The following is a 24,808-nucleotide window of genomic DNA, read 5'->3' on the forward strand; positions in this document are numbered from 1 at the left end:
CTTAGCTGGCATAGGAGCACTCTAAAGGATTTAAGTTTCTGATGAATAAAATTAGTGAGTGAAAGTTTTATTGAGTCTCAGATAGGTATCCAGGTATTCTTTAGAGTTTTGGGGACTACTGTTGACTTGGGCTTATCATATTGTGGTCATTTGGCACATCTAGGTGAAGCTTGCACAGGACAACCTCTTGACTCTATTTGAATTCTCTTAGTCACTAAAACCTTATTTTGTTGCCTTTCTTTTCTCCCTTTTGGTCAAAGAGGCATTCTCACTCCCTTGATGCCAGGATCAGGCTCATTCCTGGAATCCATATCCCATGTTGCCAGGAAGGCTCATTCATCTTGGGGGTCCTATCCCATATTGGAGGTAAGGGCATTCCACCCTATTTTTCAATTAATTTTTGTCCCCATTTTTCTACTCATCTGTCCATACATTGGATAAAGGGAGTGTGAGCCACAAGGTTTTCACAATCACACAGTCACACCATATAAGCTACATAGTTATAAAATCATCTTCAAGAATCAAGGCTACTGGGTTGCAGTTGGACAGTTTCAGGTATTTCCTTCTAGCTATTCCAATACACTAAAAACTACAAAGGGATATGTATATAGCACATTAGAACACCCTCCAGAATGAGCTCTCGACTCCATTTAAAATCCCTCAGGCACTGAAACTTTATTTCATTTTGCTTCCCCCTTTTGGTCAAAAAGACTTTCTTAATCCCATGATGCTGGGTCCAGGCTCATCCCCAGGAGTCATGTCCTGCATTGCCAGGGAGATTTACGTCCCTGGGAGTCATGTCCCTCATAGAGGGGAAGGCAGTGAGTTCACCTGCTGAGTTGGCTTAGCTAGAGAGGGACACATCTGAGCACAAAGAGGTACTCGGGAGGAGACTCTTAGGCACAATTATAAGCAGGTTTAGCCTCTCCTTCGCAATAACAAGCTTCATAAAAACAATCCCCAAGGTTGAGGGCTCAACCTACTAAATGGGTAGTCCTCATAGCTTGTGAGAATACCAGGTGGGGAAGTTTAATATTTCTGCACTTTTCCCCAGTTCCTCAGGGGGGCACTGCAAGTACATTTTTATTCCCTGCCCAAATTACTTTGGGATGTATTGGGGTTTCAGACTAACCTCATACAGGTTTTGTACAAATGTTAAGTCTTCATTTCTCTGGGATAAATGCCTAGGAGTGCATTGCTGGGTCAAATGACAGTTACATGTTTAGATTTTTTAAAAGTACTCAAATGTTTTCCAGAGTGACTGTACCATTTTACATTACCACCAGCAATGTATGCATGCTCCGTTTCTCCATATCTGTCACCAGAATTTGATGTTGTAACTAATTTTTTTAAGTCATCCTGATTGGTGTATGATAACCTCATTGTGGCATTAATTTGTGTTTCCCAATGGTTAATGATTTTGAACATCTTTTCATATTCTTTTTATTTGCCACCTGTACATCTTCTTCGGGGACATGTCTCTTCATGCCTTTTCTCCATGTACTAAATAGATTATTTGCTTACATCCTAAAAAAGAATTTTGAGAGTTCTTTATATAGTGTAAATAGTAGCCTGTTGTCTGATAATGTGGTTTGCAAATATTTCCTCCCACCCTTGTTGTCTCATCTTAACAGGGCTTTTTTTAAAAGTTTTTTTTTAATTAAATTCAGTTTTATTGAGATATATTCACATACCATACAATCATCCATGTTGTACAAGCAACTGTTCATAATACCATCATATAGTTATGCATTCATCACCCCAATCTATTTTTGAACATTTTCCTTACACCAGAAAGAATAAGAATAAGAATAAGAATAAAAAATAAAAGTAAAAAAGAACACCCAAATCATCCCCCCTCATCCCACCCTATTTTTCATTTAGTTTTTGTTCCCATTTTTCTACTCGTCCATCCATACACTGGATAAAGGGAGTGCAATCCACAAAGTTTTCACAATCACACTGTCACCCCTTGTAAGCTATATTGTTATACAGTCATCTTCAAGAGTCAAGGCTACTGGGTTGGAGTTTGATAGTTTCAGGTATTTACTTCTAGCTATTTCAATACATTAAATCCTAAAAAGGATTATCTATAAAGAGCATTAAGAATGTCCACCAGAGTGACCTCCTGACTCCATTTAAAATCTCTCAGGGAGTGAAACTTTATTTCATTTCATTTCACATCCCCCTTTTGGTCAAGAAGATGTTCTCAATCCCACAATGCCGGGTCCAGATTCATCCCGGGGAGTCATATCCTGCATTGCCAGGGAGATTTACATCCCTGGGAGTCAGGTCCCACATAGAGGGGAAGGCAGTGAGTTCATCTGGTGAGTGGCTTAGCTAGAGAGAGAGGGACACATCTGAGCACAAAGAGGTACTCAGGGGGAGACTCTTAGGCACAATTATAAGCAGGTTTAGCTTCTCGTTTGCAGTAATGAGCTTCTTAAGGGCAAGCTCCAAGATAGAGGGCTCAGGATTCTAAACTGATAGTCCTCAATGTTTGTGAGAACATCACCAACAGTCCAGGTGAGGAAGTCCAACACTTCCACATTTTCCCCCAGCTCCTCAGAGGTCCCTTAACAGGGATGTTTGCATAGCAAAAGTTTATATTTTGATGAAAATCCAACTTTCATTATTTCATTATACTGAACACAGCTTCAGTGTTAAAGGCTAAGAACTCTTTGACTAGCCCTAGATGCAGAACATTTCTTCCTATTTTTTTGCCAAAAGTTTTAGTTTTATCTTTTGCATTGGTCTATTTTGAATTAATTTTTTATACAAGTTTTGAGTCTTAGATAAAGTTTCATTTTAAAAATTTTTAATTTTTTTTTTGCATATGAATATCCAGTTGCTCAGGCACCATTTGTTGAAAAGGCTATCCTTCCTCCATTGAATTGCTTGTGCAATTTTGTCAAAAATCAGCTAAGCATATTTGTGTGGATCTATTTCTGAGTTATTTTCTGTTCCATTGATGCATATGTCTATCCCTTTTCCAATACTGCACAGTCTTGATTATTTTAGCTATATAATAAATCTTTAAATTGGGTAACTGACTCTTCTCTCTTTATTAGTCTTTTCAAAATTGTTTCAAGCATTCTAGTTTTTTTTTTTTTTTTTTTGCTTTTTAATATAAATGTTAGAATAAACATCTCTATATCCACACACAAAAAAATCTTGTTGGAATTTTAATAAGAATCGTTAAACCTATATATCAACTTGGGGAGAACTGACAGCTTTATGTTGGATTTTCTAATTGATGATCATGAGTTTCTTCAATTATGTATATATTCTTTGATTTCTTTCATTGGTGTTGTGTAGTTTTAAGCATACAAATCCTGTACTGGCTTTGCTGAATTTACATATAAGTATTTTTTGAATTGTTAAAAATGGTATTGTATCTTTTATTTCAGTGGCCATGTGTATAGAAGTATATAGAAGTTTGATTTGAATGTTTATTTTTTTACCCTACATCCCTGCAGAACTCAGCTACTGGATCAAGATTTTTTGCTTTTTGTCTTTTCTTTTTTTAAACTCTTGAGATTTTCTACATGGATAATCATGTCTTCTGCAAATAGGAACTGTTTCATTTGTCCTTTCTTACCTGTATGTCTTTAATTTCCTTTTCTTGCCCTATTGCACTGGCTAGAACTTAGAGCACTATATTGAATAAGAATGGTGAAAACAGACATCCTTGCCCTGTTTCCAATCTTAGGGGAAAAGCAATGATCTCATTCAGCATAATGCAAGCTGTACATTCCCTGTAGGTGCACTTTATCAAGTGGAGGAAGTTACCCTTTATTTCTGTTATTTTCTGAGAGTTTTTATCATGAATGCATGAATTTTGGTAAATGCCTTTTGTGCACTGATTGCTATGATCATGTGAGTTTTCTTCTCTAGCCTGTTAATACATTGTGCTGATTTCAATCTATTATGTACCCCAGGAAATCCATGTTATTTTAATCCAATCTTGTGGGTGTAGACCTATTGTGGAGGGATCTTTTGATTACGTTGTTTCCACAGAGATGTGACCCACCCAATTGTGGATGGGAACTTTTGATTAGATTATTTCCATGGAGATGTGATCCCACCCATTCAAGGTGGGTCTTAATTAGTTTACTGGCATCCTCTATGAGAAAACAAAAGGCAGAGATATTTTGAAGAGAGTTTAGAGCTGAGACAGACCCAGACATTTGGAAATGCTAAGTGAGCCGGTTTGGATGTATTATATCCATCAAAACACCATGTTCTTTAATGCAATCTTGTGGGGCAGACATATTAGTGTTGATTAGGTTGGAATCCTTTGACTGAGTGTCTCCATGGAGATATGACTCAATCAACTGTGGGTGAAACATTTGATTAAGTTATTTCCATGGAGATACAGACCCCACCCATTCATGGTGGGTCTTGATTTAAGTACTGGAGTCCTATAAAAGATCTCACAAACAAAAGGACCTCAGGGCAGCTGAGAATGACATTTTGGAGAACAGCTCAGAGACACATTTTCAAGATGGCTGCTGAAAGCAAACTTTTGCTGACTCTTTGGGATGCTAGCCGAGTGTTTGCTCTGGAGAGTACAAAACACCCCAAGAGCAACATTTTTTAACAGGAGTGTTTGATATCTTCACTTTTTTAAAAAGCTATGTGTCTGGGAGCTACACTGACAAGAGATGGATTATGGTGGTCATTTGATATGTCAACTTGTTTAGGCTACAGCACTAATTAGTCAATCAAACACTAATCTAGGCATTGTTGATACATTTACATTAAGTGTAACTACTGACATAGTTGTCTGTGGGTCTTTCATGTTATTACTTGTTTTTTGTTTGTCCCATTTATTTTCTGTTCCTTTGTTCAATATCTCTGCCTTCTTTTGCTGTAACAGATTTTTTTAGAAATCCATTTTATTTATTCTATTTTTGCTATACCTCTTTGTCTCATTGTGTGTGTTTGTGTATGTGGTGTGTGCATGCATGTGTGTTTTCTTTGTGGATTATTTAACATTTTCAGCCTATAGTTAAAATTTACCACTTCACAAAAAAATGTAAAAATCTTGTCTCCATATAGATAACTGTGTATGTCCATTTACAACTCTTCATCCCATCCTTTATGCTGTAATTGTCAGAAGTATACATACATTTTAAATCCCAAAATACAATGTTATCATTTGGCTTTAAACAATTACATGTACTTAAAGAAATTAAAAGGAAAATAATATTTTATATTTACCCATATACTTGCATTTTATGTGCATGCCTTCCTGAAGATCTACATTTCCATCTGCATCATTTCCCTTCAACCTGAAGGACTCCTCTCCTTTTAGCATTTACTGTAATGCAGGTCTGCCCATTAATTCTCTTCATTTTTTATACTTGAAAATGTTTTTATTTCACATTCATTCTTGAAGGACATTTTGAGTTTTTTCTTTCAGCACTTAAGAAATATCATTCCACTGTTCTTTTGGCCTCCATTATTTCTTGTTCCAGTATATTGAATGTATTGCTTTCCAGTGCCTACTTTCAGTATTTTCTCTTTATATGTGATTTTCATCAGTGACTAGATGCAGTTTTCATTTTACTTATTTTTACTATCTTGGCTTCACTGGGCTTCTTGGAATTGTAAGTTTATATTTTTCAAAAAAATCGTGAACTTTTTGGCCAATATTTCTTCAAACTTAGTTTCTCCTCTATTTTCTCTCTTTCTGGTACTCTTTATATTAGGCCTGTTGGTAACCCAATGATTACTGAGGTTCTTTTCATTTTTTACACATTTTTATTTTTCATTTATATATACCTTCATTATTTTTCTCTGTGTTCTTCAGATACTATAATCTCTATTGATGTATCTTCAGTATCTTTGGTCTCCAACCTACTGTTCATTCCATCCAGTGAATTTTCCATTTCAGATACTGTGCTGGTTTGAATGTGTTATGTCCCCCAGAAAAAGCCATATTCTTTGATGCAATCTTGTGGGGCAGACATTTTAGTGTTAAATAGATTGTAATTCTTTGAGTGTTTTCATGGTGATGTGCCCCACCCAACTGTGGGTGATGACTCTGATTGGATAATTTCCATGGAGGAGTTGGCCGCCCATTGGGTGGGTCTGAATTAAATTACTGGCGCACTATATAGGAGCAGACAGAAGGAGCGAGCTTGCTACAGCCAAGAGGGACACTTTGAAGAAAGCACAGGAGCTGCAGATGAGAAAGCAGACTCTTGCTCCAGAGAAGCTGAGAGAGGACAAATATCCCAAGTGCAACTAAGAGTGACATTTTTGAGGAACTGCAGCCTAGAGAGGAACGTCCTGGGAGAAAGCCATTTTGAAACCAGAACTTTGGAGCAGATGCCAGCCACATGCCCTCCTAGCTAACAGAGGTTTTCTGGACACCACTGGCCATCCTCCAGTGAAGGTACCTGATTGCTGATGTGTTACCTTGGACATTTTATGGCCTTAAGACTGTAACCGTGTAACCAAATAAAAACCCCTTTTATAAAAGCCAATCCATTTCTGGTGTTTTGCATTCTGTCAGCATTAGCAAACCAGAACAGGTAGTTAGCTTTTTAAAAATATTTTTCTAGAGTTTATAGGTGTTATCTAATGATTTGATAGGAGCAAGCTATTTCTCCATTACTGAAAGCCAGATGTTTTTAATGAGTTTTAAATTACAATTTTTGTATTTTTATAAGTAACAGTGAACAAAATTTTTGTACAAAGGAACCCATAATTCCTTAATTGAGGTTTAGCTACAGTTAATTCTTATGAATGTTAGATCTTTATTTTCTTTGAGTTTTATTAAGGAAAGTTGTGGAAATAGTAGTTTGCTTTGTAATTGTCAGTTAACCTGTAAAGATTTGAGTGGGGCAGTTATAATTCAACTTTGGGTCATAACATTTGGGTTTCTGGAAGTATTTTCCCTAGAACCAATTTGATAAAGAAAAATTATATTTAACAAGCAGTAATGAAATGCACAAAGAAATTAATTTTTTTAAGGAACTGAATTTTACATTGTAAATAGTAAGGAAAATATGAATTTAAATGGTAACATACATATGCATATATACACCTAACATACAAAATCATACAATGATGCAAATTGGTGATCAAATATGAGGAGCATGTATTTAAAGCTTACTTACCTTAATTTATTAAGAGTATAGTTAATGTTTCTCATTAGCCGGAATCCTTTTAATTTGGCAAATGACTTAGGTAAGAGATCTCTGAAAAAAGATACATACAAAGTGTCATCACTGTTATTTAATGTTGGGAATTCCCCATTCTTAAGATACTCACAAACCTAGTATTGTTTTATTGTTGTCATGTAATAACTAGACTTTATTTTTCTAGACTTTTACAACATAAAATGAATATGCAGTGAGGATTGCTACAGCATTATGACTTTGTCTTTGAAACATATAACTCCTTTCTGTTCCCAATCAAGAATAAAAATGTCCTGGTTCTTTGGCGTATTTTATCCTCTGGCACCATCTCTTTGTTCCACTCTATTTCAATACAGCACATGCTGTTCTAACATGCTAAATTTCACAGAGGGAATTGTATGTGTAAACAGTATATGCTTGTATATTTGGGAGAGAAAACTACATGGTTTTACATTGCAGTACACAGTTGCCTGAAACGTGGTTAAAACACTAGTTTTCCTGCCTTCATTCCCCTCATTCTCTTCCTTTCAAAAAGCCATTAAGTTCCTCTTCCTTTAACTAGACTCTGACTTGCAGGTTTATGGTTCTTCAGAATAAGAATATCTACCGCTGGAAGCCATATCTACCATATGCCAGGCACTGTATTAAGCACCCTATATGCACTACCTCTTTTAATCCTTATGACATAATGAGGGAAGAGTAATCTAACTTCAAAGAGGTTAGTTAACTTGACTGTAGTCACATAGCTACAAGTTCCAGAGCCTACACTGGAATCTAGGATTGCCTTACCCCTGTGCCAGTTTAAATGTATTATGTCCCCCAAAAACGCCATGTTCTTTGATGCAACCTTGTGGGGGTGGATGTATTAGTGTTGATTAGACTGGAATCCTTTGATTGTTTCCATGAAGATGTGACTCAATCAACTGTGAGTGAAATGTCTGAATAATTTCCATGGAGGTGTTACCCTGCCCATTCAGGGTGGGTGTTAATTGGATCACTGGAGTCATATAAAGGAGTTCACAGATAGAAGGACCTCAGAGCAGCCGAGAGTGACATTTTGGAGAGCAGGAAAGAGTGACATTTTGGAGCTGCAGCCAACAGAGACATTTTGAAGACAGCCATTGAAAGGAGACTTTTGCTACTCCAGAGTTTGCCTGGGAGATATGAAGAGAATACCCCCAGATGACTAGAGAGAAACATCCTGGGAGAAAACATGGACACTTTATGGCCTTAAAACTGTAACTTTGTAACCAAATAACCCCCCCCCCCCCTTATAAAAGCCAATCCATTTCCTGGTATTTTGCAAATGGCAGCATTAGCAAACCGTAACACCCCCATTCTACTCTTACCACTATACCAATCCTACATTATGTTATCGCTTCCAAGACTAGCTCTTAGACTACTGATCTTAGAAGAAAAACAGGCTTTTGTGATTTGGCCACCAAATAAGTGCCTGACTAACAGCCTATGTTCCTAAATCTCATTTCTAGGCATTCTCCCTTTTGGATAGTTCTCTCCCCTCTTTCTCTGCTTTTAGGCTCTGCTCAAAATCTGTTTCTCTGTCCCTTATGTTAGATTAGTGAATTGGAATGTTCTGTCTCCTCTTCTTGGGTTCTTCTAAGTATTTGTCCTCTACAATTTCCCCTAATGAGATTTTTATACAGCTTTCATATGCCTGTATGAAAAACTCACAGTATAAATGCAATGACTATTGCCATTTTTGGGGCAATATTATTTATTGCTTTCCTTAAACAGTTATCAGACTTAAGACCCTTCCATTCATATACTTAAGTGTAATTTTAGGGTTTCCAAATCAGGACCCAAGATTTCTACTAAGATTGTAAAGACTAGAAAAACATCCTGAATGTTAATATATTCTTTCTACATAAGAATGTAAATATTAAATTAAGTATTTATTCAACAAATAATTGAGTGTCTGTATGTCGGGTACTATCCTTCCTCACAAACTTTTTTTTGGGAATTAACATTTCTTAAATTAAAAGTGAGTTTTCTCAATATAACATAATATAAATTCATTTTAGAAAAATCAGAAAATAGACAAGCACAAAAGAATTAGAAAATATACACCAGTGACAATCATTTTGAATACTTTTATGCATAGCCATCCAATCTTATTTACATCTTCCCTACATTTTTGAACTACTAATTTTTTTTTCAGTTAACCCTGTTTAATGATATTATTCTTCAATGTCAATGGCTGTTAATGGCTAATAGTTCATTTTTAGATGCCCAAAGCTTTTTTTTTAATTGAGATACATTCACATACCCTACAATCATCTACAGTGTACAATCAACCATTCACAGTACCATCATATAGCTGTGCCTTCATCACCGGAATCAACTTTTGAATATTTTTCTTACTCCAAAAAATAATCAACAAATAAAAATAAAAGTAAAAGTAAAAAAAGAACACCCAAAACATTTCATCTCCCCCCCATCCCACCCTAATTTTCATTTAGCTTTTGTCCCCATTTTTTTTCTCATCTGTCCATACATTGGACAAAGGGAGTGTGAACCACGAGGTATTCATAATTACACAGTCACACCACGTAAGCTACATAGTTATGCAACTGTGTGCAAGAATAAAGGCTAGTGGATTGCAGTTTTGCAGTTTCAGGTATTTCCTTCTAGCTATTCCAATACACTAAAAACTAAATAGGGATATCTATACAGCAGGTAAGAATGCCCTCCAGAGTGACTTCTCAACACCATTTGAAGTCTCTCAACCACTGAAACTTTGTTTCATATTACTTCCCCCTTTTGGTCAAGAAGATTTTCTCAATCCCACAATGCCAGGGCCAGGCTCATCCCTGGAAGTCATGTCCCAAGTTGCCAGGGAGATTTATACCCCTGGGAGTCAAGTCCCATTGGGGGGAGGGCAGTGAGTTCACCTGCCCGTGGGCTTAGAAAGAGAGAAGATGCCCAATAGTTTTTAAAATCAGAAATGGCATTTTTGATGGCCTGGGAACATTTTTCCTAGCTCTCAATTAAGTATCATTCAATTAGTTAAAACGGCTGCAGGATATATATTCAAAAGAAATCCTTTCTGTTTGGAACTCAACATAATCAACCAGTGGCTCAACCTTAACTCTTGAAAATTTTGTCTTCTTTATCCAATAAATGCTGATTGACTATTGGACAAGTGGATACAAATATGAGTAAGACCCTGGAAACGGCTGATAAAAATCTACAGTATCATGCAGTTGTTACCAAATGGAATGTGCTTAAGTTCTTATTAGATGGATGTGCAAACTTTTAAGTTGTGGTAGCCGAAAGCAGTCTACAAAAAAATCAGTGCTGATAATTTAACACACCTTTTTAGTAAAAGAATGTACATTTTAATTTAATGTTTGTTAATGAGGAAAAGATTCAACCCATTGCTCTTCCGTTTTCCTCTTCTATTGGTTATTCGTGTTCCTCACATGTGTTAGAGTGCATGCAACTTATCTGCTCACTTTTAGGATGCAAATTCGGAGGAAACATCGTATAATTCTGCACCGAAGGGAAGTAGAGAGTATTTAGTAATGATTGATGTAGCTAACATGTGACGACTAACTAAAAATACCATTGTAACAGATATATTGCAGAAGACAACAAAAAACGAAACATCACTGAAGATAACCAATAACGTCGTCAACGCTGTGACGTCACACATAGTCGGAGGCGGCAGAAGCGTTAGGGCCCAGCACACGCCTCTGAGTAGGTAGCACAAAACTTAGGGAAGTTTTCAGGAAATACCGCCGACCCGGGCCAGGCCGAAAAAGACACGAAAGCCGAGGCCGGTAAACCGTTACGAACGCGTGTAAAACTGCGCTTACGTCACGTCTACCAGTCGACCCGCAAACCTTCCGTTTGGATCTCTCCCCGCCTTCCTCGTCTTCCTCGAGACCCCGCCCACTCCTCGCTCCAGAGCCCGCTTAAGACTCGGGTGAAGAGGGGTTGTAGCAAGCGTGAGCGACAGAACACGCATGCGCACTCGGGCCCCAGTCAGCCAACCAGCACTCTCGCGAGGGTTGAAAGACGGTGGCGTAGGTAGTCGTGGTTGCTGCTGAGATAGGTGATATTTACCAGAGCAAATAAAGGAGTAGGCAAGGCTGGTACCCATTTCAGTATCCTTCGCTTTCCTTTCCTCCTCCGCAACTCTCGGCCTTCCTCTAGCCCCGCCCACCGTGACCTCAGTGACCCGACTGGCCCCACCCACTCTCGTCGACGTGATTCCCGCCGTGAGGTAAGCCTGGATTAAACGCTGAGCTCCGCGGAGGAGGTGGACTGTGAAGGGGAGACTGCTGGCCGGTCGCGGAGCCGCGGCGCGGGGGGCGGGAAATCGGGTGGTCGTCTTGCTCTTGCATCATTTCAGTGCTACGTAGCCACCCCGGGCTAGGCCTTTCCCTCCATCCCTGCCAGGCCGGCCTTTGGCAGCAGCGGGTGACGCAGACGGAACATCATGTCGTCCGCGGCGGAGCCTCCGCCACCCCCGCCTCCCGAGAGCGCGCCTTCCAAGACCACAGTCTCCGCCGTCAGCGGCGGGAGCATCAACAGTAACAAAAGCTGCCTGGAGGGCTTCGCGTCCCAAGCAGTTTCCTCGGTGGCCGGCGCCGGTCCCCGTGACTCGGAGATGGAGGTGGGTGAGGGAGGTGAGGGCGGCTTGTGGCTCGAGGAGAGGGAAGGAAGACAGTGGGGAGGAGGAGTTGGTTCCTTTGCCCTTATTTTAGTGATTAGACGAAGTCATACTTAACCCGACTGCACCAAATTCGGTCTCAGACCTTTTGTATGCGAAATGATGCTCTTTCAAACTTGCGCCCTTGTCACCTACCTTAGCAGACTCAGATGGGTTTCTGGCACTTCACATTTTAATTGTCTGTCTATTTAGTGAGTCTTGCCAAATCCTCTAACGCTTTTAGTGAACAGATGTGCTTGATTACTGTGGCCAAGTGGGAGCTATCAGTTTTTTCCCTCACTAGACTCCCATAATTCCTCCTCCCATCTCTGAATGTAGGCTTCAGTTTCCACCAAACTTGGGGGAGGGGCAAGGGAGGTGCCCCTTAAGAGTGAGGGAAAGACTGTTTTGGAACGGGAGGCATTTAAAAGCAGCTCATCCGAGGACTTGGGCCTCTTTCTCCGTCCAGTCCTTGCGGGGGCGGTACCTGTTCGTACAGAAACAATGGCGAGTGCTGGATGGCCGTGTGCTCAGTGGGGATAAACGGGGCGCAGCTGCTCCTCTGAAGTGAGAGGAGGCCCCTGGTAGGTACTGTTCCGCCAGGATGGACGTGGTCTAGGCAGGAGCAGCTGTCTTGGGACCCCCATCTAATTTTCGCTGGGGGGGTGGATGAATGAATTAGTGAATTAGAGTTCGTTGTTCGGCTTTGAATCCAGCGCACCTCTTTTTGGGCCTTGGCTTTTTTTTTTTTTTTTTTTTAATTGGTACAGCTCACTGCTGATCCCTGTGGGATTGGGTTGCTCAGGGGGATGATGACTGTACTGCGGGGGTGGAAAGATAGGGGAGCTGCCAGGCGGGCCTCTTTGGGGATCTTCAAGGCTTTGCTATGTCTGGGAACAAAGTGACGGCCCCTTAAAATTTTTATTCTTGGCCTTCGACCTGTTTTAAGATACTTCAGATTTTTCAGCCCAGTGATTTCTGGGATTTTTCCATCCTTAGACGAAGTGAAGGTAGTGCGTCTATGAAAATGTGCAGTATTTTGTTGCAGAATTAACACGCTAAAGAAACGGTAGCACAGTTGACCAGTAAGGCATTTGGCGCAGTTTTATTTGAGCAACAAAGGTCTACAGTCTAGGGTGAAATAACGTGTTTTGCTATTAATCTTTGAAAGAACTTTTAGTGCTGAGGGTGGGTTTTAGTGGAATAGGAAATCTGATACTCTCTAGTTTTCAGTGACTGAGATTTATTTAAAATTAAAATGTATCTGCTGTTGCCTTTTTTTCCTCTAAGGTTTATGGTTCTTTTGGATTATGAGGGCTATTTAACTTGGATTCCTTCTCCATGGGGTAGAGGATTTAAAAAACCAGTAACACTGAAAGCAAAATTGTATGTGAATGAACAATTCTCTGCATAGGTTTTATCAGCTTCTCAAAAAAGTCCCTCATTCCGCCTTGGAATAGCATATAAACATGTTTCACTAGAGGTCTTATTTAAATATCAGAAACAATGTAATTTAAGGCCTAAATATTGTGGCTCTGAGTTGCTGTTTTTAAATTAAAGCCTAATTAAATTTTAAATAGGAATATGGGTATGATGATTATAATTGCTATATGAAGTCAGTGGTATTTTCATTTACCAGATGAAGAAATTGAGTCTTTTGGTTAAGTAGAACTTGTAAGTGAACCCAGGCCTGACTCCAAAACTGACTTTTTCCCACACATCTTTCAGTGTTACATTCTTATAAAAATGATGCTTGCAATTTCATTGACTACAGAATGCCATTGTGAGGTTTTTTTTTAACCTCGGTATGAAAATATCAATGATGTTTTATCAATCCATCTTTTCATTGACTACTTTTGATTTTTTTTTGTCACATTATAGTGCGATTTGGTTTTTTAAGAATAAATGTACTCTGTCTATTTTCTTTTTTCTTAACTGTATTCAGAAATTACTGAGGTTCCCTGATAAAAATGGGGTTTGAGCATACAGGCATTATATATCTGACAATTTTAACCTGTTTCACAGTCAAAAAAAAAAATTGTTTTCTTTCAAAGTGGGATTTAAGGTCCTTTTTTCAAATTCAGGAAATAAATGAGGCTGTTTCCACAAATTTCTTGTGACAAATCTGACCTTCTTGGTAGTATTAGCCTTTTTAACTAATTCAGTTATTTTTTTCTTTTTGCTTGCTACTGATAGTCAAGAGAGCAGTCTCGCTTTTTATAAATTAGTATGATCTTTTTGTCGTTGTGGAGCCTGTCTTCATTCATCCTGATCTTTCACTATTGACTAGATTAGTAGATAGACACATTAATTCTATGACCTCAAGAGGCCTGGTGTCCAAATCTTTTTTTTTTACTGTCAGAGAAATAATGACTTGGAAAAACACATTTTTTTTTTTTTTTAGAATATATACATTTCATGGTATTCCAACAGCATTTTGTCAAATAGGCTATGTAGATGGCTTTGTCATTTTTATGTGTTGTGACCAGAGATTTGTGATGAGCATAAGGTATTAAGGTACCTAAAGTTATTAGCAATGAAGGCAGATTTGAATTTAGGACATTAGACGCCTGATTCTGGTACTTAACACCTAAACTAGCCCCATCCCCACCTTTTTATTAAAGATAGCTTTATTATACTCTATTACAGTAGGTGCTGCCTACTATAAGATTTGTACATTGTTAATGAAAATTATTCTTTTGCCAGATGTTCTTGTGTAAGTATTTTTTAATGGATTTGTGAAGCTTTGCAAAGTAAAAATTCTTGATAATTTTTGTTTGTGTCATTTTGAATGTCATGATGAGTAAATTCCCAAGAAAAGCACATTTATCAATTTAGAAATCAGACTTTAGTTAAGGAATATTCAATTTAGGCTGAATGATAAATTTTTTGTGATATCCCAGAAGATGGAAATCAGGGTGACTAATAATGGTACTTTCCAGATTACATTTGTTTAGTCAACAAAGAAGGTACTGCAATTTTATGGTAAAAAGGGAGCAATTTTTTCCACATTAATGCAATTTATTTTTAATTGGATTTCACAATTATTAGAAAAAGGTTAGAAAGTTGATGAGAAAAAGAGAGACAGATTTGCCCATATGACTTTTATTGAAGGTAATCTTTTTCTAGGATGATATAGGTAATAATACTGTTTTATTCTTGGTAACAGCTATACATTTTCCATATTTGAGTTAAATAGGTTGTTATCCCCATGATTTTTAATTTCATCTAGTTTTCCTAGATTCTTAAGCAGTTACATGGCAGCTATTTAAGTATCTAGGAAGCTTGGTGCAGGGAGTGTATTATTTAGAGTGAGATTTGGGCAAAAATCAGTCTAAAATGGTGTGTTGACTCTTCTTGAAGAAAAATTCCATGGTTTTTTCCCCCATACCAGGAAGTATTTGATGATGCGTCACCTGGAAAGCAAAAAGAAATTCAAGAACCAGATCCTACATATGAAGAAAAAATGGTATGTTCTAGCCATATGAATAGAATCAATATTAGAAACTTTTTATTGGATGATTAAATGTACTAAACTTCTATGTTTATAATTTCTCTAACTAGGGTAAGATAGCCGATTAAGATATGTGCAACATGGGATAAGTGGTATCATAATACATGAATTCTCATAATACATAATTACTTGGATTATGTTAACATCCCATTTATTTTAAGATTTTAGATTTGGGAGGGATGTGAATTAAAGGCAAGAGAAGTAGTTATTCAGCATATACTTATTCTGCATCTATCTAGCACTTTAGTGGTGACAGAGAGAATAATATATGCTCCTTGCCCATGGCATTCTTACAGATGGGATCTTTACCAGAAGAGAAGACATAATACTTGAATCCATAAATACCTGGCTCATATCTCATATCTTCTTTTTTTTTACTTCCTTTTGACCAGTAACTGCAAAGAACTTTAAATTTAGATTTAATAATAAAGATAGCAAACAGTGAATGCCTACTATGTACAAGGCACTGTTTGCTTTATATTGATTAAACTCATTTAATTGTACTGAAAATTTGAAAAGTTCAAATAACAATATGTTAATTAGGCAACACTCACTGCACAATATATTCTTTAAAGTTAGGAACAGTGTCTTAATCTCATGTGTTCAGCAACTAGAATAATATTTGGCTCACAGTAGATCTTAAGTATTTTTTGAAATGTATTTTCTCCTTGTCCTTTGACTTCCTTTTTGAGATCAGTAAACTTTCTTGAATCCCTTAAATAACTTCAAAGTCCTGAAGATATGTGATAGGTATTTAAATACATGCGAGTACATATATATACATGTAATATACATAATACAGGTATTAATACATGTAAATTACATTTTAAATACTTTATTATATATAGTTTATATTCCTATTATATTCACCTAGTTGTAACTGTCCCTTCTTCCTTAACTGTTAAGACTTATTTAAAGAAGAAAATGTATTTTTCAACTGTACATTTTCCATTCACTCCTTTAACTCTTTGCATTTCATTTCAGCCACTGACACAATACTGGTGAATTCCTAATTGCCAATTCTCTGACCTAATTTTAGTTTCAAATTACATTTTAAATACTTTACTATATATAGTTTATATTCCTATTATATTCACCTAGTTGTAACTGTCCCTTCTTCCTTAACTGTTAAGACTTATTTAAAGAAGAAAATGTATTTTTCAACTGTACATTTTCCATTCACTCCTTTAACTCTTTGCATTTCATTTCAGCCACTGACACAATACTGGTGAATTCCTAATTGCCAATTCTCTGACCTAATTTTAGTTTCATTCTTGATTTCACTTGAATTTGACGTATTGACCCTCCCTCGGAAATTTTACTTACCCTGAGAGACTGTTTTTTTTCCTTGATAACATCCTATTTGACTATTCCGTAGTCTTTGTTAAATTCTGAACATTTCTTATTAGACAGTTTGATCCCTATTATTGGTTTTCAGCTACCATTTTTAAACTAAATACTTCCAAATCTTTATTTCTATCCCAGAAGCCTCCACTGTATTTTCATTTGTTTGTTTGACAGCTACTTTTAAGTTCCTTTGGCACCTCTTACTTGTAAATATCCCAAACCGAAAATTTATTATCTTTACCCCACAAGCTACTTAGTATCATCTCAATGAATGAAAGTGCCTCTTAATCCCAAGCTGCCAGTGATATTAAAATCTTATACTTTTAATTTTGTAAGTTTAACCTCATATATATTACTCCTGTCTTTTCCTCATCATCATGTTTTCAGCATTCCTGTAGTATTGCATGGATTATTTTGTTGGCTTCTTACTTGCCTTTTTCTTTTTTATGATCTGGACTCTTCCAAATCTTTTTACTGTTTTGCAAAGTAATCTTTATGACTCAAAACTGACTATATAATGATGATTTTCGATGAGTCTCCACAGTGTTTCTTATCTTAATGGCGGCCTTTATTACAAATCTGTTCTCATTTCTCCCAAGTTTTTTAGTCTTCCAGCTTCATTTCCTTTTTTGACGTCATGCTTCACTTTAATAATTTTCTTCTAAGCACCATTGTCATCTGATAATTTTTAAACATAGATAAGTCTCACTAGCCACTCTCTATTCCTGAACTGCCAGGATGCTGAGCACTACTAGAGAAAACTGAATAATAATGCTGTATCTCAGGGATAGAAGCAAGTCCAGGGCAATCGATTCTAATCCTCCATTAGATTTTATCATTCATTTCTTTCAGATTCCCGTTCTTACTCCATTGTATCTGATCTTTAGAATGTGTTTCCTTTCTTGACCTCTTCCCTTTAGCCTTTTAAAATCTCAAGCCATTTCCATTTTAACCTTTCCATTCCTCAAGCAGTAAGTTATTTGACTTCTTCCCTGGTCTTTACCATAGATCCTACAGAAAGTTTATTCTGTATTTGTTGTTTTGAACTTCTTGGTTCTTTGCAGTTAGTTTGTAGTGCCACTACTACTTAACTCTTCTCCCTCTCCAAATTGATGAAATGAGGAGTGAGAGACAATCTTGAAATCATTGGCTTCTTGTATAGAGCCCTGGTAAAGTTTATACTTACATCCTTAAGGCTTTATAAGTGGATAACAAGGATTCCAGATATTTTTTGCTCTGATGGGCAGTGAACCATACTTTAAAAAATATTGTCTTAAGATATCTAGGGCCATTAAAGGTTTTTGAGCCTTAGAAAGGTATGATAAGATCTGATTCCCGGCCCCTGCCTACCCTCCACTAGTGTATGCTGAAAGATCACCTCAGTTAGGATTATCCTGAGCATTCTAGTTAAAATCTAACTACAATCCTAATATGATTCTCAATATCCCCTTGTCCTGCTTTAGTTTACTTCTTAAGACTTAACCACTTTCTGACATATTTACATAGTTTACCTATTATGTTTATTTTCTGTATTGAATTATGTTGAAAACTTCATAGGGAAACCAAGTACCTCACTGCTTGTAGGACACAAAAGTGTTTGTTGAATTGAAGAGCTATTTAAGAAGATAATGTTGATTTGAAAATATTTTGAAAGAATCGAAGAATACTTATTCACTGATTTTGAATACTGTAGAAGACCTTTTATCTTGAATGACTAAGGATCTGACCTATCTGAATTTATTTCCACTGTGTGTTATCTTAATTTCAAACATAATTACCATAATTGAATGGTCTTGCTTTAGCCTCAGTATTTTCTGGTTGCATGTTCTTGGCTTTTCTTTCTTTTGTATGTGAATTAAGAAAGGTAATTATGTAAAAATGCACACATAAAACAAACATAATTTATAAACAATTAGTAATCAAAAACAAACACCAGATATAGAACATTATCAAAGAAGTATGTTATTTTAATCCTTTATGAGACTTTGAACACCATGTTTTTGTGCAGATTAGGCTGCTTTGATGACACATTTGTGACACATTGAAATAATTTGTCATCATGTGCCTTCAGGAGAGCAAATTGGTCTTCACATTTTACAGTGGTGTGATTTTTTTTAAGAAATGGTTTTCCTATGAAACATATGTAACTCTTACAGTATTATATGGTGTTTGGATGCTTCTGATGTTTGCTTTGTCAGGTAATCCATTCAAAAATGACTAAACATTTATAGGCAGAGGTTTTAAGTAACATCTGGTTTCTGTTTTAATTGAACTCTCTTGTACTGTTTCTCCATTTTTTAACCAAGCTGTCAATATATCTGTTAAAAGTTATTTTCTAAAAGACTCTAGATTCCATTTTTTACTTTAATGGAAAATTGTCTCCAAGGGTCTTAAATTTTTTTGTTCAAATAAATTCTCTTCTCTTGGTGTGATGATAGAGAATGTTCAAAGGGGCAGCAGATGTTAGGTATGAAAGGAGGGGTAGGAAGTATTAAGAAAACATTGGGTTAATGAATAGTTCTCAAACTAAAAGTTTTTTTTAAGGTAATAACTTTTAAAAATTTGGCACAGCCTAACAGATGTATGAACAATGCATTTCTCCCTACTTCTGAATAAATCCACTTTTATTGTAGCATGTCTTTTAATTGCTTATTATCTGCTTTGTCAACCTTTTTTTTTTGTATTTAATTTTAAGTGAAGTATAGTTTACATACAATACTTTAAAGTCTGCAGTTCAGTGGGTTTTTGACAAAATATATAGTCATTTTACCACTATCATAATTATGATGTACATCTGTTCATCCTCTCAAAAAAGTTCGCTCCTGTCACTTTGCAGGCAGTTCCCTTCCCCCACCTGCTTGCCACTGCTGAACTTCTTTCTGTCACTAGTTTTGCCTTTTTTGGAATCTATATGAAGTAGAATCATAATAGTATGTAGTCTTTTGTTTTTGAGTTCCTTTGCTGAGCATAATGTTTGAGACACATCCATATTGTTGCATGTATCAATAGTTTGTTCCTTTTTATTGCTTAGTTTATTTTATGGAGGCATGTTGAACCTTCTATTCTTGAAGTTTTATTGATATTCTGATAAAATGTGCCTTAAAATTTTTTGCAGCAAACTGACCGAGCAAATAGATTTGAGTATTTGTTAAAGCAGACAGAGCTCTTTGCACATTTCATTCAACCTGCTGCTCAGAAGACTCCAACGTCACCTTTGAAGATGAAACCAGGGCGCCCAAGGATAAAAAAGGATGAGAAACAGAACTTGCTGTCAGTTGGCGAGTGAGTATTGGAAAAAAAATTTTGCCAGTCCTCATTAAAGTTACATAATTTAACAAAAATTATTTCAGTGCTGTTATTTATTTGCCCCCAGTTGGCTTGGGGCAAATAAAGGTATGCATAATCCCTGATTTTTTATAGCATTATATGGTTTATGGATTGAAACAATCACAATGAGTAGAAAGATCAGATGTTACCCCAGTCTTTGGAGAGGAAACACAAATACAGAGGTTAGTAATCTGTACCACATCACATGAAATAATTAAAATAATCCGGACTTGAATTTATATCTGCCTTGGAGTGTGCTCTATTCTCCTAAGCCACATAACATGCATTAAAGATGTTAGTTTTATCTGTAATAGTGTACAGTATATTTGTGAGGACTTATGCCATAGTAGTTTGTTAATATTTTTGTTATACACTTAGTTATCTTTATGTAAATTGAACTGTCAAGTTTTATGCCACTCTTGAGATAGTTCAAAATGTCTAAAATAATTCTTACATGTTCAGTTTATAAATTGTTATTTTGTAAATTTTGCGCAGGTTGGATAACTTAAGATGTTTAACTAGTAATAATTATTAGATTTAGGGCAGTCTTAGCTCCCTGGAATGGCTGTATGGAATTCCAAAAGTAAGTGAAAATTGAACTCTGTTCAGTAATTGAAATATACTAGATTATCTAAAAGAGGGAAAATTATAAACTGTTATCAACAGTGTTAAATTAATAGCATGGTTTATAGATTGCCATCAAAAAGCTTAAGCATAGTAGCTTAATTTTAAGCTTTCATTATATCTTATTCCTTGCCCATTGCATGTAATCAAAGTGCTATTATTTCAATACTTAATGACATTTCAAAAGAGAGAACTTTGCAGTTCACATGTATTTAAATTGTTTCATAAGTGAAGTTTGCAGCTGTTTAAAGTGGTTAGTCTCATGCTCTGGAAATGTGAACTAGTGTAATGGCTATTGTTATGGGATAGTCTATATGATGTTATCTAAAACAGTTCTGTTTATTTAGCTTTGCTACGATTCTGTAAGATAAATATATTTTGTAGTAAATATGTATTGTATTTAGCTTGGGCTACTAATTAAATGGTGCTGTTGGGATAGAGGAGTCTTGAATAACAGATTTCTTCTCTACCCAGGAAACTGTCTTAAGTGATAAGTTAGTTTACGCACAGTGATTACGGTAATAGTGCCCTCCTTGAGTATAAGGACATGCATGGTTTTTTAAAAAACATCCATAGTTATATTCAATAATGCTGCAATATTAAATAATAAAGCATATCCAGCCTTTATCTTGAGTCTTAAAACCTTAATCAACCATCTTGATAATATATTGTTAAGGAGATTTTATAAAAATAAAGTTCTCTCCCAGTTTATGGAGAATAAAGTTTGACTGGAAGGCAGATCTTTGCACTAAAATTCATAGGGTTAGAAAAATAACACAATAAGACATTCTGATTAGGAGCATATATAACAAGCAGGAAGGCCCTTAAATACTTACTATCTTGGCCAGAATTACTGAGGGATGTTTTTCTTTGTGGGAAGGCTGATTATCCTTCCATTTGCAGCATAGAGAGACAGAAGGTTACATTCTTAGGTTTTCAGTCAGGTAATGGATGTTGCAGCTGGATCTTTCTTCGTCGATAATCTAAATTGGAAATTAGATTTAGAGGTCTCAGCGGTGGCATAATCTGCTGTTTCCTATTTAGATTAAAATATTGTTTGAAAGTATAAAGGTATGAAGTTGAAAGCTCAGAATTGGGAAGTAGTATTACTAGCCTGAGTTCTTTGGACATTAAGAAATCTGACAATGTTATGATTTTCAGAAAATTAGTTTTTAAAAGGAGTATATTTGAGTGTCATGTTATGTAGTCTGCACATGTGTATTTAAAAAGCTTTTTGAGTAACTATAATGTGTCTATAATTGAGAGTCATTGCTTAAGCTCTTAAGACCTTATACTGTGGGTTTTTTGTGAAAGTTGCAGTTTTAAAAATGTAATTTCTGGAATTATTTTTTTTTTAGTCAAAAAATGCTTTTAAAAGCTAACCTAGAAGTACAAATCATAAGGTTTTCCGATTGCATAATATTTCCTTGAAATTAGACTATCACATTTGAGTTTATGAGGTTCTGGTTAACTTCTACGGTATTAGACTCTTTTAGTAACAATTTTAAATGTTTTTTGCGTTTAAATTCATTTATTTCTTGCACTCACTTTTTGGACTCAATTTAGAGGCCCTTTAAAAAATTTATTGTGGAAATTTGCTAGCCATTTGACTGTTATGTGGAAATAGTATTGATAGTTAAAATTGAAGCCAAAACTCACATCAGTTGATTTTATTTTAAATTTCACAGCTACCGACACCGTAGAACAGAGCAAGAGGAGGATGAAGAACTATTAACAGAAAGCTCCAAAGCAACCAATGTTTGTACTCGATTTGAAGACTCTCCATCATGTATGTTATATGTGTTTGATTACTTGATTTAAAAAAAAAATCCCCTTGGAGACATCCTTTGGTTAATGGTTTAGATCATTTTGAGTGTGATTTATTAAGGAAGTTGTTAGTAATCTTTTGAAATTGATTAATTGTGAAATAAAACTTCAGAAAAATTTTATAGATGGAGATGATAGTATGTTGATTTGATAGTGATGCTATATTTTAAAACTGTATAGAAGGCCATTGTGTTTATTGCTGCCCTAATGTATATGTAAAGCTGGAAATGGTTTTGCCTTATATTTGCCCCAGATAAGAAAACTAATGTGTAAAAAGGCATTTCATGAGAGCTTGCTTACCTCCTGATGCTTTTGCATTAATATAAAAAAAATATTTTGTGTGAAATGTATTTGTTACTAATAGTTTTCCAAAGGAAGGCATAGTTGACCAGATTTTAACTATTTAATTAAATAGTTAGTTAATTTCGGGCACAGAAACTTCCTCTGTCTTTGCTGAAGCCTAGCATTTTTTTTCCAACCTCCTTTTTCTGTCTCACTTGTTGGCTGGTTTGTGTGACCACAATGGTGGTGAGCACAAAAATTTTATAAAGACTTCCGTCATTTTGGCTCTTTGAGCAGCAGCATGGCGATTGGTAAGAACAGGCGCTTAGAAAAGGTGGCAAAAAGGGAGCCAAGAAGAAAGCGGTCGATCTGTTTTCTAAGGAAGACTGGTATGATGTGAAAGCACCAGCAATGTTTAACATAAGAAATACTGGGAAAACATAGTCATAAGGACTCAAGGAACCAAAATTGTATCTGATGGCCTTAAGCGTTGTGTTTTTGAAGTGAGCCTTGCTGAGCTACTGAATGGTTAAGTTGCATTTATAAAATTACTAATTACCGAGGATGTGCAGGGCAAAAACTGTCTAACCAGCTTCCATGGTTTGGATCTTAACCTGTGACAAAATGTGCTCTATGGTCAAATAATGGCACATCATGATTGACACTCATGTTGGTGTCAGAACTACTGATGGTATTTGCTTCATCTGTTCTGTGTTGGTTTTACTAAAAGACCCAACACTCAGATTTGGAAAGACCTCCTGCACTTAGCCAAATTTGGAAGATGATGATATGGATGGAAATCATGACCCAGGACGTGCAGACAAATGACTTGAAAGAAGTGGTCAATAAATTTCAAACAGCATTGGTAAAGAAATAGAAAAGTCTTGCCATTCTATCTGTCCTCTCCATGATGTGTTTGTTAGAAAGGTAAAAATACAGAAGAAGCCCCATTTGAATTGGGAAAACTCCTGGAGCTTCATAGTGAAGGTAGTAGTACTGGAAAAGTGTCTGAAGATGAGACAGGTGCTAAAGTTGAATGAGCTGATGAGTAATGAGCCACCAGTCTAAGAATCTGTTTAAAATTCACTCTTAAAAGTGACAGAAGGTCTTACTTGTGGACAGAAAAAGCTTATAAAGGTCCATCTATAGGACATGATATTTGGGTTTGTTATTTAATTTCTGTGACCTCAAACTGTTAACAAATTGAACATCAGCCAGATAGGTATCAAGTTAGAAATTGAGCAATCTGTTCAAGGGGTATACCTTCAGATTTTCTTTTGCCTATGGAATATATCCAGTTTCCATTTCTTTTCATGAGGCCAGGAGCCAGGTGTGTGATACAAGAAGAAAAGGAACTTGGGGTTATTTGAGTTTTATCTTTTTCACATTGCTGCTTTGTAACTAGTTTCCCAGGTATTGGTTAGTTTTTTGTCCTAAAGAAATGGTTTTCCAAAGAGGGTGGGATAGTCCACATTTAAAGAAGAAAGCAGGTGATTGTGATGCATACACTTTGTGGTCATTCTGTAATTGGGGCTGAAGTGAGGAGAGCAGGCCAAATATGTAGTACACCCGAAGACAGATGCTGTTTCTATAGGACCTAACTTATGAGAGGTATTTCCTATTTCCCCTTTCTTGGAGGAAAACAAAATCCCTAGAGAAGCTCTAGCTGTGTCTTCCTGAAACACGAAAAGATTTGGTTAAAAATATGTGCAATAATTTTAGATGGGGTGGGAGGGAGGAGGCCACTCAGTCTCTGGGACAAGTATATGGGCAACAAAGGAACTGAGCGATTGGAGTGGGTACTTGGATGCCTGCAGTCATGTTTACTGCACTCAATTCTTTTCCATAACTAACCTTTCCTACTTCACTCCAGACCATAGCAGCTACCCCTAATGACTTGGACCTTGCAGAATTCCCATTATGACAACGTAGTAAAGAAAGTAAAATTAAAGTAGACATGTGTAGCCCCAAGTTAAAACTCTTGAATAGCAAATGAAGAGAACTGCTTACTGTATTTCTTTCTTAAAAACTGCATTATGCTTTTTCCTTTTCTTA

The 24,808-nt window shown here is 36.3% G+C and overlaps 1 protein-coding gene across 2 annotated transcripts in view; it reads left to right on the forward strand.

Annotated features, from left to right (window-relative positions):
- The first annotated feature begins 11,198 nt into the window (after positions 1 to 11,198).
- SMARCA5 (SWI/SNF related, matrix associated, actin dependent regulator of chromatin, subfamily a, member 5) overlaps positions 11,199 to 24,808 on the forward strand; it is a 48,298-nt gene continuing 34,688 nt past the window's right edge. Inside the window, exons 1-5 of one of the 2 annotated variants that reach the window (XM_037830724.1) lie at positions 11,199 to 11,403; positions 11,580 to 11,796; positions 15,227 to 15,301; positions 19,809 to 19,975; positions 22,333 to 22,433. In XM_037830724.1, the coding sequence (XP_037686652.1) occupies positions 11,620 to 11,796; positions 15,227 to 15,301; positions 19,809 to 19,975; positions 22,333 to 22,433 (520 nt within the window). In that variant the 5' untranslated portion in view covers positions 11,199 to 11,403; positions 11,580 to 11,619. The other variant, XM_037830723.1, reaches the window with a different exon arrangement.

The sequence above is a fragment of the Choloepus didactylus genome, chromosome 3 (genome assembly GCF_015220235.1).
Source record: "Choloepus didactylus isolate mChoDid1 chromosome 3, mChoDid1.pri, whole genome shotgun sequence".
In the NCBI taxonomy this organism is placed as follows: domain Eukaryota; kingdom Metazoa; phylum Chordata; class Mammalia; order Pilosa; family Megalonychidae; genus Choloepus; species Choloepus didactylus.